Source organism: Eumetopias jubatus, unplaced genomic scaffold (assembly GCF_037043125.1).
Source record: "Eumetopias jubatus isolate StellerSeaLion01/CBP00866 unplaced genomic scaffold, mEumJub1_p1.0 scaffold_8, whole genome shotgun sequence".
Lineage (NCBI taxonomy): Eukaryota > Metazoa > Chordata > Mammalia > Carnivora > Otariidae > Eumetopias > Eumetopias jubatus.
Window position 1 is genome coordinate 24,768,599 of NW_028274814.1, and position 17,204 is coordinate 24,785,802.

Below are 17,204 nucleotides of genomic sequence, written 5' to 3' on the forward strand. Positions count from 1 at the left end.
TTAAAAAAATTATTTATAAGGAGAAGGGCATGAAAATTTAATTTAATGTTCACCTTAGGTAATTTTGTGTCTTATTGTTCATAGCAATTACCATAAATCTGCATATCAATAAGCGAGAACAGATGTCAGTTGTTACAAGTGCTTGCCAATCAGGTCTGTTAAAAAGTGACAGATGGGTGGTTATGGAATGTTCTCATAAGGCCTATTAGCACATTCGCAGTGAGAGGGTGGGAGGCTCCGCTCCAGGAAGGCCCGGTGATGATCTTCGTGAATCCAGAGCCCCCACCTCGCGACTCAGGTGCCTCCAGGCGTGGAGACCCTCAGCCCTCCCGCGCACTGGCTTCTGCAAGGGTCTCCCCATCTTGTCCTCCTGTCCCAGACGTGCTGGGGCGGCCTTCTGGAGAGACAGGATCCCGCACCGAGGAAGGGAGAGCAGCTTTGCTGTTTTGAGCAAAGAACTGTGCTGTATGCTCTCCCTGTTACTTTTAAAACTTAGGCCAGATTTTCCGGAAGAGAATTACTACCAGCTTTGCTGACTCGGCGGAGTGCAGCAGTTCTGTGTCTATCAACAACACGTAGCTCCGTAAATTGACAGATAAACTCTTCTTCTTTGTTGCTCTGTAAATCTTTAACTTCTTTAAATGACGCCTCCGCGTGCTGGGGGAGGCGGGGGGGAACCAACCCAAAACCTCCCTAACAAAACCCAGCCCACTCTTAACACATGTGCAAGGCCTTACAGAATGGAGGGAGGCAGCTTTCCTGTGTTGCTTCTCTGTGCACCATTTTGGAGCACTCTCTGCATCCCTGATCTATGGCTCGGATTTGTTATTTGGCCCGTGAAACCGTTTGCAGAGGAAGGTCACTGCAGTCTGTGTTTGGGCGAACATATCTGCACTTGCTGAGACACGGAGCACCGGTTTATAGCTTTGGCACAGTCTGGAGCTCAGGGTTCGGATGTGCCTGAAATTTGGACCTGCCCCTTCCTGGCCCAGTGACTTGGGGCACGTTTGTGAATGACTTTCTAATCCTCGGTTGCCCCACCTGTGAAGCGGGACGCTTGTGCTCCCTGGGATCTTTGTATCTTGGTCCGTCCTGTGCCCTTGCCCGCTGCTGTGGTCTCACAGCGTGATTATTTAACGCTTTTCTACTTCAGTTTTTTCAACGGCAGTGGAGTAACGAAGTGCAGGTTTTGTCCTTGGCGCGCTGTGAGGATAAACTGCGTGATGATTTCAAGGAGCGCTGTTAAAAACAAAATTGTGAACTAGGACCCCTGCTTATCTATCTAGCGCTGTGCTAGAGGAATGCGGTTAGAAGAGAAACTGATGACTGAAAAGTCACTTTTCCCTAATTCCTTCTTCTTTAGGGAAAAAAAAAAATCCAGACTCTTAGCCCAAAGTTTCTGAGATTTCAGAAATTCATGGGACAAATATCACAGTTGAGTGAGAAATGGACAAGTTTTTCTTAGAGGTTTTAAGAGGGAAAATAAAATCAATCAACTTTAAGGATGCGTAGAAAGTATACGTGAAAGCATTCAGCTTCTAAAGATTTGAGCCTGATCTAGTTTCTGCTCTTAAGTTCTATATTCAGTAAAGGTTCCCTTCTATAAAATCACGAAGCACAGGTGAAGTTATTTTTAGTTTGAAAGGGAAATGGTAAATTATTTTGGGGAAACAAGTATAGTTGATGCCTCCTTCCATTTTATTGAGACAAATACTTCATGACTTGTCATCAAAAATTTTTTTCTTTTTTTGGCTTTATTTTCTGCTCAAACAGAAAGTGTTTTACTCATTCGAATGAGACATTTCAGACTTCAGTGATAAACTTCAATCTCCTGAAGGATAGACTGTTGTATTTTGAGAGCTGTTCACAAAAAATTATTGCTGGTTTCTGAAATGATGTTTCTCTCTCTTTGGTGACAGTGTTCCAAGCCGGACTGCTTGAACTTTACAAGTGGAATTTATTTTATGGCGCCGTAAGACGTAAAAACTGCATTTGAATCATGTAGGTGCCCATTTGAACTGTGCCACAATCTCAGCCCCTCAACAAGCATTTTAACCTCAGGTGGGATTTGGGATAAGTGGCCTCTTGGATTTCGTCCTATCGTGTCTACCGGATGTTATGGACCATGCGCTTGGTCACATGTTTGAGTGTACCAACTATTGCCAAATCCTCGACAACTCAACCGTGAAGATACTGTCATTAAGTTTATATAATGTTTCCTTGGCTTAGAAGGTAAGGCTAAAGTCAAATTTCTCAATTGATAAAAACAGGGCATTGAACTTAAACTTCCCTGGGAATATATCCAAAATATCAATTTGCATTTGTCGATTTATAAATGTATTCACCCATCCACTCCAAAATAGTCAGTAGCACCTCTCAGCAGGGCCAGGCTGAGTTCCTCTTGGCTTGAGAGTGTTTGAGGAAAGGAAGGAAGGAAGGGCTTTAGGGCACCCCTCCCGTATTATGTGGGGTGTCAGGGAAGCCTCCTTATTTTTTAAAGATTCATTTATTTTAAGAGAGAAAGAGGGAGAGATCGCGAGAGCGAGTGGGGGGGTAGTGGGGGAGGGGCAGAGGGCTAGAAAGACTCTCAAGCAGATCCTGCACTGAGCACGGAGCCCAGCGTGGGGCTCAATCTCATGACCCTGAGATCATGACCTGAGATGAAATCAAGAGTCAGATGCTCAACTGACTGAGCCACCCGGATGCCCCAGGGAAGCCTCCTTCAGAGAGGTACTTCTATTACCAGTTCACTTTATAATACTGGTCTGGATGACTGGCAAAGACAAAAGTTAAGTCCAACTTTGGGAGAGGATGAAAGAGCAGGAGGCCATATAACTTGATTTTACTGGCAAAAAAAAAATACATATACATATATATATATATATATATATATATTATTCCAAACCAGTGTTTCAAATAGGAAGATGAAACTTGATTTTCCCTATGAATGAAGAAACCACCTTTCTGGCAATCGCCAAGCAGATGGAGCCCTGACATCGACGTCCTTGATCTAAACGTTCAAGGTGAGGGTAGATAATGGACTGCTCAGCATTTGATTTCACAGCCTGTGCAGACTTAGTGTGCTGAATTTTAGATGTTGAAGGTTCTCAAGAACGGGGTGTTTTGGATGGCCCAGAGCATTTACGGAATGCCTTTAAATTCGCCATCTGCTCGATGCACCTTCTAAGGTGACTCCCGGATAGCCTTAGTTTCTAAATGAGCATGCAGAGCATGTAAATGCTAACATCCTGACCTGTGGCTGGCAACGCAGAGGAGACCACGGTCTAATGAAAAATGACAGGGCGCTCTGTCCACCCAGGAAGATGCGCTTGGCAGTTGCCTCAGGACCCAGTGACCTTCTCTGCATAATTCAACTGTCAGAGTGGGATAGCCGGAGGCTTCCTCTAAGGAAAGACCCTAATTTTGGATCTGGGTGGGTCCATACCATTAGAAGGAAAAATAAATCTTGCACTGGCTGAAAATACGACAAATCTTCACATTTATTGTAGAGCTAGCCATCTGGAGGTTTTCTCTTTAAAACACAGAGAACTCCCTGGATATTTTACTGTTGTCTCTCCAGTTCCTTTTGCAGAACTAAAAATTCACCATTCCGGGTGATCCTTAGGCTCCAAGGCCAGCTTCCCAAAATGTATTCATAAAGATGCTGCTGAAAGATTGAACTACTTACCATTTTAACATTTATTTTTTCCCTAGTACACCAAAAGCAGCATTACAATAAAACACACTGGCAGTGTCAGGAGATTTAAAGCCCAGTGAATAATTCTGCATTTTTTTTTTTTTTTTTTAACCGTAGGCCAGTATATTCTGTCAAACGACAGGTTCCCCTTAGCCCGTAGGGCTGTAGGGGAAGGCTGGGCTGAGGATCACAGAACACATGTGAGGACAAAGTCCTTCCAGATCCATTCAAAGTGAAACAAACAAACAAAACCAAGGATACTTTTTTAGAAAAAAAAAAAAAGAGAAAAAAGGAGTTTTCATAGTGACAGGAAAAAAAAAATCTGGCTTCTATTCTGTGCCGTCAGGTTTCATTTCATTGAGTCAGGGTGTCCTTCATTAAAAACAAATGGTGCTTGATTCTAATGTGCCAAAAATCTGTTCTTCTCCTTGCCCTCTCCCCTCCATCTTTCTGGAATCCAACGAGGGAAAAGTGTCCTTGCTGTTCCTCACGGCAGGTGAACAGCACCTGTGTTCTGATGGATTGTGCGGGCCGCCTTCCCTGGCCCCATGGAAGTTAGGGTCGGAGCCTGGAAGGGGACACCGTAGGAGTGACCTTTCACTAATCACTGCACCTCAGTGACTACTGGCATAGCTCATTATACAAAGAAATCCTTTATGAGCCAGATTTCAAATCCAGCCCTACTTTGATTTTCTCGAGAACAAAGATCATACTTGCACATAAAAGCTTCTGATGTATACTTCTGTCAACTGGGGTACCAAAGTAAAAAAAAAAAAAAAGCACCCTGTTAATTGACTATGGTTATCAGGGGACCGCAAACTGTATCAAAGATAGGCCTGCAATCTTGGCTTTCATTATGGAGGTCAGAATATTTATTGACTGCTTCTTATTAAAATTTTAGAAGGACGTCAATCATTTTGGCTGCCCTGGATAGAAGGAATCTTATTGGAAATTCCCTAGCAATCAATCCCATTAAAAAACAAAACCAGCAGACAACTCTGGAAGATATGATGGAGGGCTTCGCAGCCCCTCCGGCTCCCACAGTTCGAGAAGCCCGAGGTGGGAAAGCAGCCCCCCAGCAGCGGACTCTAACTGTAACACCCGAGTCCGAAGGCGAACACGGCTGCTCGTTGCTCTCTGTTCTTCGTTTTTCCTGCTTGTTTTCTTGGCCCTCTGAAGCCACCCAAATTCAGACAACAGCACGGTCCAAAGCAAAGGCATGTGTCATGACTTACCAGCCATCTGCTGAATGCCACTGAACGCACCCAGGTTGCTGGAGGAGGTGGCTTGCTGCAGAAGCTGCAAAGGGAGGGAAAAGCGGACTGTCAGACCAAAGTGGAGACAGGACCAGGCAGCTTCCGAACCAGGGGTGGGGGGGGGGAGGGGCGTCCAGCTTCCTGTACATTTATACAGTCGCTTGCTGCTTCCTATTCATGGGCCGAAGGTTCCCACAGTTGGGGCTGTAAATCCATATTAATGTCTAATCTCTATTAAGAAACACAGACACCGGGAAAACTCAGTAACACTGCTGCCTTAAAACAATCAATTTAGTCTTTTTAACAACCAGGCGTTACACCTATTGAAACCAACGCGGCGTGACTCACGCGGGCCCTCTGTAGCCTAGCGGTTACCACAGCTCAGCTCTGTCAATTAAGGCCCACCCCTCGGTCCAACGGCTCAGTGGCCTTCATCCTCCACGGGAAGCACCTGGATTCATGGACTCTTGGGCCAACGGAGACATCACTACGGTAACTACAGACACACACATACCTATGCACACAGCCACACAGGTATGCCTGTGACCACAGACCAAGACAACGGTCACCCATCGGAAGCTGGTCTTCACTGGCAGAGGGGAACATACAATTTGTCAGGATTTAGAAGTATCTGGTGTGATGTACAATGACACTGCGTTACAGGTATGTCAGCATCTTTTAAAAAAAAAAAAGGTTAACGCCCCTGTCTCTGCATTTTTCCCTGGCGCTTTCAAAACCACATCTTACCCCCCAAATCAGTGGGTACCACAAGGTAAAGCAAGTGGTTACTGTTGTAAAGTGCTGAATTCAGCTGAATGATAGGTTAACTTAGGTGCTATACTGTTAACCTAGGTTTACTGATACCCTCTTTTTGATAAGGTAGATCAATGCAGGCTTCGTCTGGATGTAGGAGCACATAGTTATCTCCTATGCACAAATGTACGCAGGTACCAAAAAGGCACAGATTCACCAAAGTTATTATTGAGAAATGTTATGAGACTATGTGCTTAGGAGAAACAAGACCCATTTGTGATTTTTTAAAATAGCTTTCAGAATTTAGTTGGAGCACTGCAGAACCACATGGAGAGTCATTCCTCTGGGCAAGGGTAGGTTTTTTTTTTTTCAGTTCAATACCAAGCAAAGTCTACAACTTGGACAGGACTCAGAAATGGGCATCTATCCACTGACTTAAAAGCATGAAGTGGAATGGAATCTCAGTGGCTGATTCAACCTGAGTCTCAGTTACAATGATATTATGGGGATTAACAGTGACTGGTACCAGAAGAATGTGATGTTTACTCATCCCTCCTGACTCGCTGAAATGCACTGCTGAGGTATTACACACAGACTCAGACACGCACACGAGGAACAGTGAGGAAAAAGGAGAAGCTAGGGATTAACCATTCCGACAGAGAGAAATCCCTTCCTTTGGTTTGACGTCGTGGGTTTCCCATTCTCTTGTGGTTACAAGCCCTTACTCCCTCTCCTACTATGTATGCTTAAAAATTAAAGCGAAGTAAAATTAAATTAGCTTTGCAGCTCTTTTGAGGAATTAATACTACCTAATGAGGTATCTGGAAATACGTGCAATGTCCTTAAACTATTACCCAGGACTCTATCCACTGATAACCATTCTCTGGTGGGCTGGAGTCAGAATCTACCCCTCAACCCACAAGTAGGGAATGCCTTAAAGGCTCTTCCAAAGAAATGGGCTTCCAACTGAAAGGGGCAGAACAAATATGGCCGAGAAAGAATGGGAGCCCACGGTAGGAGCAAACATGATTAAGATCATAGAAAAATATGTTTTTATAAACGAGGTTGAGTTGAACTCTGAATTCTTTATCCAGGGCACAGAAATAATTTGCAGATGCAGTCAAAGAAACATGTGCCAGAGATTTTTGTCCTCTGTGAGCCATGGGAGAGGTGCCAGAAAACTGGGGACAGGCGCAGGTGTCTCGGTTTTTAGAAACGATGGAGCAGGAAGCTGGATTCTTAGAAATTATGAAAAGGTGAGCCTGACATCAATCTCTGATCCCAATTCTGATATCCATAAACAGATGGCTTGTGAAAAACTGAAAAGCACAAGTTTGGGAAAAACAACTGACTGTTAAGCTAGACTCATTTCTTGTTTCACAAAATCTTAGACTGAGAGACCAAGAAAACGCTATGGCAAAGCAAATACAGATTTTTAGCAGGACCTCTGACGAAATCGCTCATGATGTCTTTGTGGATATGACTGAGAAATGGCTATAAGGTGACGGTAGAGTCAGTCAATGTCTTTATTAAAGGCTCAGCTGAAGATGGGAGAAGCGGGTGCCTCCTTCATGAAGCAAATGTGTACCGAGTAGGTAGTACAGCCAAACCCCACTGGGCACGGGCCCGGGTGGGTAAAGGGAAGAAAATGAGCCAGAGCAGAGGGCTGAAATCCCGCTCGACAGACGGCTAGTGGCTCGGTCTTGGAGCAGTTGCATAACCTCTCGGAGCCTCTTTCCTCCCCTATACGGGCAGGCTCTTCTTACTGTTCAAGGTCAGAGGGAGGACAAACTGCGCAGGCTCTGCTACAGAGTAAGCCTAACGGATCCCGCAGTCCCGGAGGGACAGTTAAAATGTCAGGTGACAGAATTAGGAGAGAACACACACGCATGCACGCACGTACACACGGGCACACCCCGAGAGGCTAGGACACCAGGCCCAAACTTGTGATATGAAACTATAGTAATCAATGTGAAGTCCAGCCTGTAGGTGCCAAAGCAGAGAAATGGGGTAGACCACCAGGATTTAGCAGTGGTTCATGTAAAAATAAATAAAAAGCTGGACCCGTGTTAGCTGCCTTCCGCCTCACGCGTGAGTGACATGGTTAGCACGAGGACCCCTCTCAGGCCACGCAAAGATATTTTAAAGTCCACACTAGGGGTCACTGCCCTGTGCGCTGTTTAAATTTTACCAGGGGAACTGACTTACATTCTGGTCACTGGATTTTACTAAAGACATCGACGGAGATGGGGTAGGGTAGCACAAGGAATAACAGGAACATGAAAGTTTAAAACAATGTAATGTAAAGGAATGGTTGAAAGAACTGGGTTTATTTGCCCTGCAATAGGATCTCATTTTTGGGTTCCGAATAGATGGGAGAAACGTCTGATTTTGTCAGCGCGGTTCTGCAGGGAAGGGCCCGGACCACCGAGTGGAGGGGCCCATGGGGCTTCGCGGGGAAACCTCCATGGGAAGTGCTAACCTCTGGGGCCACACCTGCCTCGGGGTTGCCGAATCACTGTCAAGCGTGCTACGTCCCTTCTCATGCAAGATGTTATGAGGTCTCTGAAACACACCGGTTAGCAATTTAGCCTCGTGGGACTCGGCTCAGCCTTCATCTGGCCAGAATGAAATGAGTCATGTCCTCACGCTGCTCAGGTTACCTTGGAAAAATTTTCTGCATCAACGCTGATTTCAATAATTTCCTGAGATTCAAAATGCCCCCACATGGAATTCTTTCGAGAACTTGGTGGGGGGGGGGTGAGGCGGTTTCGGGAGGCACAGCGGGGACGGCCCCCCTCTGCCCTCTCGGCGCCCAGGCGCTGGCGGGTCCCGCACTTACCGCCAGGTACTGCGGGGTGAGTCCGCCCAGGCCCGTCAGGTTCCCCCAGGTGGCAGTGTTGAGCTGCTGCATCTGCTGTGCCAGCTGCTGCTGGAGGCGACGTTGCTCCTTGTCCTTCTGAGTATCCGCGAACTTCACTACGATGGGTGAGGAGCAGCCCTGTGGTCAGACACAGCGGAAAGTGAAGAGGGGGTTACCGCCTGGCTGAATCCTCTCATGACACTCAGCCCTGGGGCTAGCTCTCTCATCTCAACTATCTCGGAGCACACGGAACCGTCTGAACGGTTTTTTTTTTTTTTTTAACGGTCTGATACTCCTTCTTCTTCTCTGACCAGTACCATCAAGAGAAACTTCCAGACACTGTCACTGGTTTCTCTGGGGATCTGGTGGTCGGTGAAGCCATTTGCTTTCTTGCTCTGGTTACTAAACTGCCTCTCCTCCTCTCTTCGCATGTCTTCCTCCAACCTTTCCAGGACCTCCTCAGAGACAAGAGACCTTATCATCGTTCTTTAATTGGGCTTCCTGGTGCGCTTGTCTGCAAGATAGACTTGTCTGTGTGTCTGCCTGTTTCCGCACGTGAGCAGGGGACAGAGGAGGAGAGAAGCTTCGATGGGAAGGAAAACGTCCCTCGTTCATGTATTTATTTTTTCACTCTTCCCAATTGTCAGTGCTGCATTTTTGAACTTTGGAATGCGGGAGTCCTCCCGACCCAGCACTGCAGATAGGGAGATGAGGGTTTTGTTTTAGGAACGCGGATGAGGGCGGGACAGGTTCCGAGAACACAGGCATGGCCCAGGGTAACTGTCCGTGTTTTCAGAGAGGTCTCTCTTCCTTCTCTGATGGACCTACTCTGTCCACTCTGCTCAGGGCCCCTGCAAGCCACCAGGCTCGGAAGCATATTCTAGTGAAAGGAGCTGTCTCTGAAATGGCAGGAGGCATCTACTTGGCTTCTCTCGTCAACGGATCTCACCATTCTAGGTGCTTCTTTTCAGTTTTCATTCCCTTTAAAAGGCAGTGAGTAAGGGCAGTGAGTGAGTGCATGGCCAAATGTTATAAAATAGGACGAATTCATGTCTGAGATGGATAAAATCATTAGGGAAAATAAGGGCCTGCACCTCCAGCATGAAGACTTCCCTCCCTGAGCCCCTCTGGAACATTCTTCACTCAGTCAACACTCAGCAGAGACATAGGCTCCTCCCTCCCTACCCTTCTCTTTCTTCCTACGGCTTGCCTACACACCTCATCACCATTAAAGCCGTTAAATTTTGCTGAGGTAAAAAGAAGTCATTCTACCTAGGTGATTAAAAAAAAAACCTTTCATTGAAACTCAGCATGATAATAGACCTCTCTCTCTCTCCTCTCAGAAATTTTATATTCCTACTTAAATGAGCTCGCTCTCTCTCTCTTTCCCTTACCTTCGGGTCATTTTTCTTTCTCCTAGAAAACAAACCTGCGTGTGTTTTGTGTTTTATCACCTTGGGTAGTTACTGGGGATGGAGCTGTGAATATGTGAGGCTACCGTGTCCGTTATTACCCAAAATAAAAAAAAATATGAGAAAATCGAGGTGGCTGTTTCAGTTTGAACTTCCAGCGTACTGGTCTTCAGCTCATAGCCACGGCCACAGGACAGAATGTTAAATGTCAGTCAACCGCATGAAAATAATATTTCCACCACTTAAAAAATCTATACTTCATTTTTCTTCTCTTCGTTGCTTTAAAGAGAGCAAAATACTCTGAAGATGGAAATTATAGAGAGGGAGGGTTTTGTATGGAAAGGGTCGTTACTGTTGTATCAAATTTGTTCCATAACAAATCACAGCATCTCCTCCTAAGAGTACATTTAGTATTTTTTTCTTCCTTAAATACCAAAAAAAAAAAAAAAAAAAAAAAAAAGAGATAAAGAAGCAAAAAATTAGGCCCAAAATAGCTTGTTTAAACCAGAAAAAGGAAAAACGGGATGGGCGTAGATTGGAGGAAAGTTGAAAAATAGAAGGTACAATATAAAAATTATTTTAAAGAACATGTTCTTTTAAACTTTAACATTCAAATCATTTTGAATTCAAATTTCTTAGATAATACATCTTGGTTAAAGATGTGAGCCAGAGTCCTGAAAATAACAAAATTAGTTAAAAAAAAAAATCCAACAAACTTCGGTTGTACAACTAGAATGTGATTGGCATACTATATACAGTCTTCCATTTAAATGTCAGTATTTTTTAAATTCAACAAGAAATTTCAGTGTCTGAGGGCCCCTCTGTCTGAGCATGGGTGTCCAGATTTTAAAAACAAGTGCACCAAATTTGATTTTTTTAATAATAGAGATCTCTATAGCAATTTCTATAGCAATTCTCTTATAGCAAATTCTCTATAGCAAATTCTTTTCATTCTGAGCCTATTCTTCTTTGGTTCTGGCTCATACCCAGGTCTGCACTACGTTCCTGAGCTCTCTCCCTGTAGGAACACAGGAGAACACAGACCAGCATCCTCTGCAGCTTTACTCGGGGGCACTGATGGAGGAACTGGGGTTAGAGCTGAAAGAATTTAGGTTAAAAAAATCATCTAAGGTACAAATCACTAAATTACAGGAAATAAAAAGGATTAAGAATGAAGCACATGTATGGAAGATAATAAATACAGGTGAAAACTTTTTTTTTCTTCCCTAACCGTACTTTCATTTTTATCTCCAAACTGAAAGGTAGCTGGGATTTAGACTGATCCCCAATAATGGAGCAGCCGGAGAGAAAGTGGGGACAAACACAGCATCAAGATGTGACTGCATGTCGTACAAGACTGCATCCCTAGGTATTTCAAATCCTGCTAATTATCTCCTATTGTGGCCGATTTTCACCTGAGCTTGCCTTCAGGTAGGGGGGTGTGAGTGTCTTAAAAATGCATTGCACTGAAAGGAAAACACAGTGATTATATAAGATATGTTAGGAATATCAAAGTCAAAATGAAGCTCGAAAAAGACAATAGGCTTTGCAATGCTGATATCAAAACTCAGAAAAATACAGTAAACACTTAATGACAAGGCCATGCACACTCCTTTCCCCCCTTGTCCACCCACCTTCCACCTCACTGTAAAAAAAGTTGCCCACAAAACATGACGCAGAATGATCACTTAGCTCCCAGCATGCTTTGGGAGATGCAGCATTGCAAAAAACAAACAAAACAAACAAATAAAAAAATAATAAAACCCCCCAAAAAACGGAGGTAAAAAAAAAAAAGCGCAAACGATCCATAAAGAAATTTTTGCACATTAAATAAAATTGAAAATATTTTGCTTTTCAGAAGATGAAAACGTAACTTCAGGTAACACCACAGGGCCACCTCCAGAAAAGCTCACCCATACACAGATATACAGAGTACAGAACATGCACTCCCAGATGATTCTACCAGACAATACAGAGTAACAGCATATCACTCTTGGAATGCTTTTGTGCAAAATTCTGAAAGGCCAGACCCAAATCACAGACTAGAAGTACAGAGCCATCTATCTACGTGTGTGGGCGAAACACCCACATCAACGTATCGATCTTCCCCCAAAGCCAATATCTCTCATTAGGAGACCAAATTTGAGCCTTTATGTTTCTTTTATCGTGCATTTTTTGGGTAAAAAGACAAATCTAATTTTTCAAGGGAGTCTCATGCATTAACATTTTCACTGGTTAAACAGTGTAGGAGAAGTATTAATTGTCTCCCAACATTCTTGATGCAAAAACACAATTCTGTTTGACTAAAGAGAACTTGACCCCACATTAAAAAAAAGAAAAAAAAAAAAAGAACAGAAAAAAAGAAAAAGGGAAAAAAAGAACCCTGTGACTGGCACAGGGCAGGCTGCAATTTGGAAGGAAGCCTGTCAAGGTTGACTCCATACCAACCCTGGACCAGGAATGGACTGGATCCTTTAGAGGTCGAGAAGGAGTCTTGGTTCAAATTGCATCATGATGTTACGTTGCAGGGCCTGAGGCCAATGCAATAAAAGGCTCAAAAAAATAATGTACAGCACGTGGAAGGTTTTACTAAATGCATTTCAAGTCATTAGGGGAAAAATTCAGAGAAAGAGAGACAGCGAGAGTGAGAGAGCGAGAGAGAGAGGATGAATATGAATGAATGGAAGAGATGGTGAAAGTGTCCATCTGTGATTGTCATGTGAACAATCCGCACAGGAGAGATCTGCTTTCCCATTCCCCATCATTTGCACAAAGAAAACAAAGAAAGGGCAGATGATACAGTACCTCCATGGTCTGAGACTGATGCATGGCTTTGATTGCATTCTGTGCCATTGCCCTTGTAGAAAATGTGACAAACGCACAGCCTGTGGGAAACAAGGGGACAGGGAGCAGGAAAGACAAAAAACAACAAGACAAAAGGGTTGGACGCTTGTTAAACCAACACAGTCTACGAGAACTGCCACAGGACGCCACTGTTCTCAGTAGTACATAAAAATCAACAACTTCTCTTGGTTTTATCTTAGTTTGCTTTTTATTCACAGTGCTGACTTGCTAATCTGACCAAAGCAGAAAGATTTATTTATTGACTAGTTTATTTTTTAAAATGGAGACGAGGGGAAAGTGTTGGGCACTTTTTTTTTTTTTTTTTTTAAAGCCACGGGGGGGTTTGAAATTAGCAAGATCTAGTTTGCATTTTCTAAAATAAAAAGTAGCTATTTTACATTTTTCTCCTTGGCTGATCATCTTTACTTAGAGCATCCACACATTCGGGCTTTTGGATTTCAAATTCTAGCGTTGATTTTTAAGCAGCAAGTAATAAAATCCTCACACCAAGGGCAAATTAGCAAATAAATGCCAAAGGCTCAAAATGTCAGCAAATAAATACATCTCATCTCTTCTGGATAGTTAAAACATATATACGTATACGTTGATGCGATTCCAATGCAGAGAAATATACCCCATCCTGCAGGAACTGTTTGGTAATTATTAATTACGAACAAAAACAAATGCTCTGTTACTCTGAGAATAGTCAATAGTGCACACAAGGTGAAGCTTTAAAATCTGCGCTGGATTTCTTAGTTGTAGAAAATTTTTATGACTTTCCCAAGTTGTGGTTTCGGGTACGCATCAGAGATCTGACCTAAAGTCTAACACCCACAAGACGATGTACAGTTCTCTGAATGTTTCCTGTGAGACCCATTGAACTTTCCATGGCTCTTTATTTCTCGTGCTATAAACTAACCAGAATCCACACTGCCTGCTCCAGCTCCTGGTGGCAGGTGCCGGCCACCGTGCAGGTCACCGCTCCAACGACATGGCTCGTTGCCCTTTTCGCTAATAAAAACACTGCCTTCTGAAATTTACATTTTATTCATCGTGCACCCGTGGGCTTCTTAGAGAAAAAGACTGTGAAATTAATGCAGATTCAGGCTGATTTTATAATAATACCACAGCACACTAAAAGCTTAGCTAAAGCAACGCAGACTTATTTCACTTATGATCTCTAATGACTTTAAAAGTGCATTGATTTTCAGCTTCTTTAGCTCTGCACAGTTTGAACTTAGGTATCAGAGAATAATTTAGTGTTCCACTCAATTTCTTCAAAACATTATTATTATTACTACTTAAAAGATTTCCAAATGAAGCAGATCTAAACACTGAGAGGCAGAAGCCTGTTGTCATCTCCAAGTGAATGCGTGAAAGTGGGATTCTGGCATGATTATTGCCCCTGTGGCCAGTAAGCCAAACAGAATGTTCTACATCCAAAAAAAAAAAAAAAAAAAAAAAAACCAGAAACCAAAAAACAAAACAAAAACACAACAAAACCAAAAACCAGCAGATTGTTTGGTTTATGTAAATCAATTTGTGAGCCATAAAATATACTTTCTTCTTTTGCTCTGCATGTGTACCTGGTGAGATTATCAAGTCAATACTGTATTAGCACCTTTTAATCAAACAGCAATAAGAGAAAGCAACACCTGCCCATTATTCCCAAAGCACAAAAACATCCAGTCATGAAAATAAGTCAATGCATTTTTTTTTTTTGCATCACGCTGTAATTTTTAATACAACAAAACTCTCTCAGTACATGGGAGAGTCATCTCTCATTGACCTCCCAGTTCAGCTGGCCTTACGAAGCCTGAGGTCTAGCTTGCTATGAATGCCGAGCTGTTTCATATACTTCTCTGACATTATAGCAGCTAGTGAAGCTTACTATTTAAACACATTGTCTGCACCTCCACTGGCTGTAGGTTCTGTCATCAGTGAAAGCAATCTGGAGCCTTCTCTGAGGCATCTAGAAGATGTGTGTAATAGTGTGAGACAGATGACAGTACGTCTATGGGCTTCCATATCGCGGACTCAGCTCTATAATTCAAGAGCCCCAAAGTTACCAACCATCTTAAAATAATACCCCTTCAAAAACATTGTGATTATCATCGACATTAACAGAGGAGATAATGCTAAGATTCTTCTTCCATATCTTGAGTCCACAGTGGAATTATTTGCTTTTGCAAATAATCTAATGGAGATATATTTGACATCACGTGAAACCTGGCCTAACTCTGCTTTTAATAGTCAAGAAGATTGTTTCATTCACTTTATTTGCTCTTATTATCCAGGAACATGTGCCAAACTGACAGTTTCCAAATGGAGGTTAAGAATGCATTAAAAAAAATGTAAAAATGTGAACAGAAATCAATAAGGCACAGTTTATGCATTTACCACAATTTCAGAACAAGCAGAACTTTTTAAGCAACTTAGAAAGATATAGCAATTAGGAGGTCTCAGAAGTATTAGCAATAGAACAATAAAATTCCATCTCTATAAACTTGAACCACTGCTCTTTCCTCTCTGAAACCTGCAATTAAAAGCTCGACTGATACTTCTAATTATATAACTCTTACTGCATCCAAAAAAATGATCTGACAAATCTGATGACTCCTTTAACCTTTTTACTCTATTGGCAGCGGTGCAGTAAGAGAGAACCTGTCTCCTCAGGGGCTTCAAGTTCGGGACTGTGTGCTGTGTTCAATTACTTAAGAGGGAAAATTACTGTCGTTTGTAAAGTGAGAGCGTATGTTGAAAATTCCCCTCTCTCTGCCATCTTGGATGAAGTTCTGCAACTTCAGAACCCAATGTTTCATGGCTCGGTAGCTTGTTAACCTTTGTAATTTCTGCTCTAGTAGTCCTATGGCTAGATTTTAATTTTCTTTTCCATGGCACTGAAACCACGGTGGTGGCTTTAGGATTAGGCCTCAAAATCTGTGGCTTTTCACTAATATAGGGTCCTATAAGCTTCTTCCATCAAGACTGGCTGTCAGCTGCTTCTACAAGCCAAGGAACTGACTTCCCATTGGACAAAAATAACTTAGGTCAACTGGCCCCTTCTACTAAAGATGAGCTTCTGGGTGCAGTGGAGTCCTTTGAGTCTTGAAAGGATAACTGCTCTGACCTTGTAGAGTCAGCCCTCTGCTGTTCGAGAATGTCTCAGGGTCAGCCCTCTTCTGTTCTACATTAGTGGGGGTACTGTCTCAGGAGTCAGTTCTCTGGCTACTGACTAAAATGCACGAGAAACCAGAATGGGGGAAAAGATCACATGTACCAAGATAATGAAGCTTTGTTGTTGTTGTTGTTAGGTAAGACAGCCTGTATATTATTGTCTTAAAGCCTCTCCAAATACATAATAGCTGAAAAAAGTAAAGAAAAATTCCGTCCTTAACTGCGGCCAACCTGTAATTTACCTTACAATTATTTATTGTCTCTACCTCCAGAATGTCAGAGATTGCTCACAGAAATGAAAGGAACCGAACTCCTCCCAGTTCGGTGCGGTTGCCTTCTTGCTGCTAAAACAGATAAATGATTGACTGGGGAAAGGTTTCTCCAAGTAATTTCCTCCCACAGACAGGATCTAAGGAAGGCACGTGGCCCTGTCACAGAGAAGATTCTGGAACACATCTGTTACACTTGTCATCTCAACTGAAAAGCTCTCTTCACTCAGGTGTTCTACCTTTTCTCTCAGCTGCAGGAGAATTTTGAGAGAACTAGATGAATTCTTGGTCTGCGCCAGAAATAAAGGAAGCGAGAGCGAGGGAGAGAAGGAAGGAAGAACGGAGGAAGGCAGGCACTTTTAAAAGCACGTACGATGCCAGGGCCTCTTGCTTTTCTGCCTCTTCTTTGAAAGAGAAGCAGCAGTCTGCTCTATTTCAACCGAGGGAAGTGTAATTTAAAATAACTTGTGCGGCATGAAGGAGCTTTCGGTCTATGGAAGACTTGTTTATAAATTCCTGTGTGGCCAAAGAAAGTTCTTAATGCAGCCAGTTCTCCTCGTTGTATCTTTTTAGCAGTGGCAGAGGTTATTAAACATATGCTATCAGTCTAACATGAGAGCATCCAAACTAATACTCGAATGCACCATCCCCAGTGCTGGGTTAGTTTATTTAGAACTGGTGTGGAGAGACAGGCTCGTTTATCCACCTGAGGCTGAGTGTAGAGCAGAACTGACTAGTTTGCAAAAAACCTCACCCCTGAGAGGAGGTTCAGAGACTGCACTCAGAATGAGATGACAAACTACACATGATAACCCAGGGGTATTTGATACGAGATTCCACAGATGCTTAGATACTAGGTGGGCACGCCTAAGACGTCTTGATCAAAACCAAGTCTGCTCTGTGTACATGTTTTAAAAGTCAAAAGCCCTGTCC

The 17,204-nt window shown here is 43.1% G+C and overlaps 1 protein-coding gene across 8 annotated transcripts in view; it reads right to left on the reverse strand.

The window, feature by feature from the left end:
* Nucleotides 1-17,204, reverse strand: part of CELF2 (CUGBP Elav-like family member 2) — a 292,606-nt gene that overhangs the window by 46,991 nt on the left and 228,411 nt on the right. For all 8 annotated transcript variants that reach the window (XM_028114650.2, XM_028114649.2, XM_028114646.2 and 5 more), the window contains exons 6-8: nt 12,787-12,866; nt 8,549-8,707; nt 4,933-4,996 (exon numbers count right to left, since the gene is read on the reverse strand). In XM_028114650.2, coding sequence (XP_027970451.1) covers nt 4,933-4,996; nt 8,549-8,707; nt 12,787-12,866 — 303 coding nt within the window. The remainder of the gene's footprint in view (nt 1-4,932; nt 4,997-8,548; nt 8,708-12,786; nt 12,867-17,204) is intronic.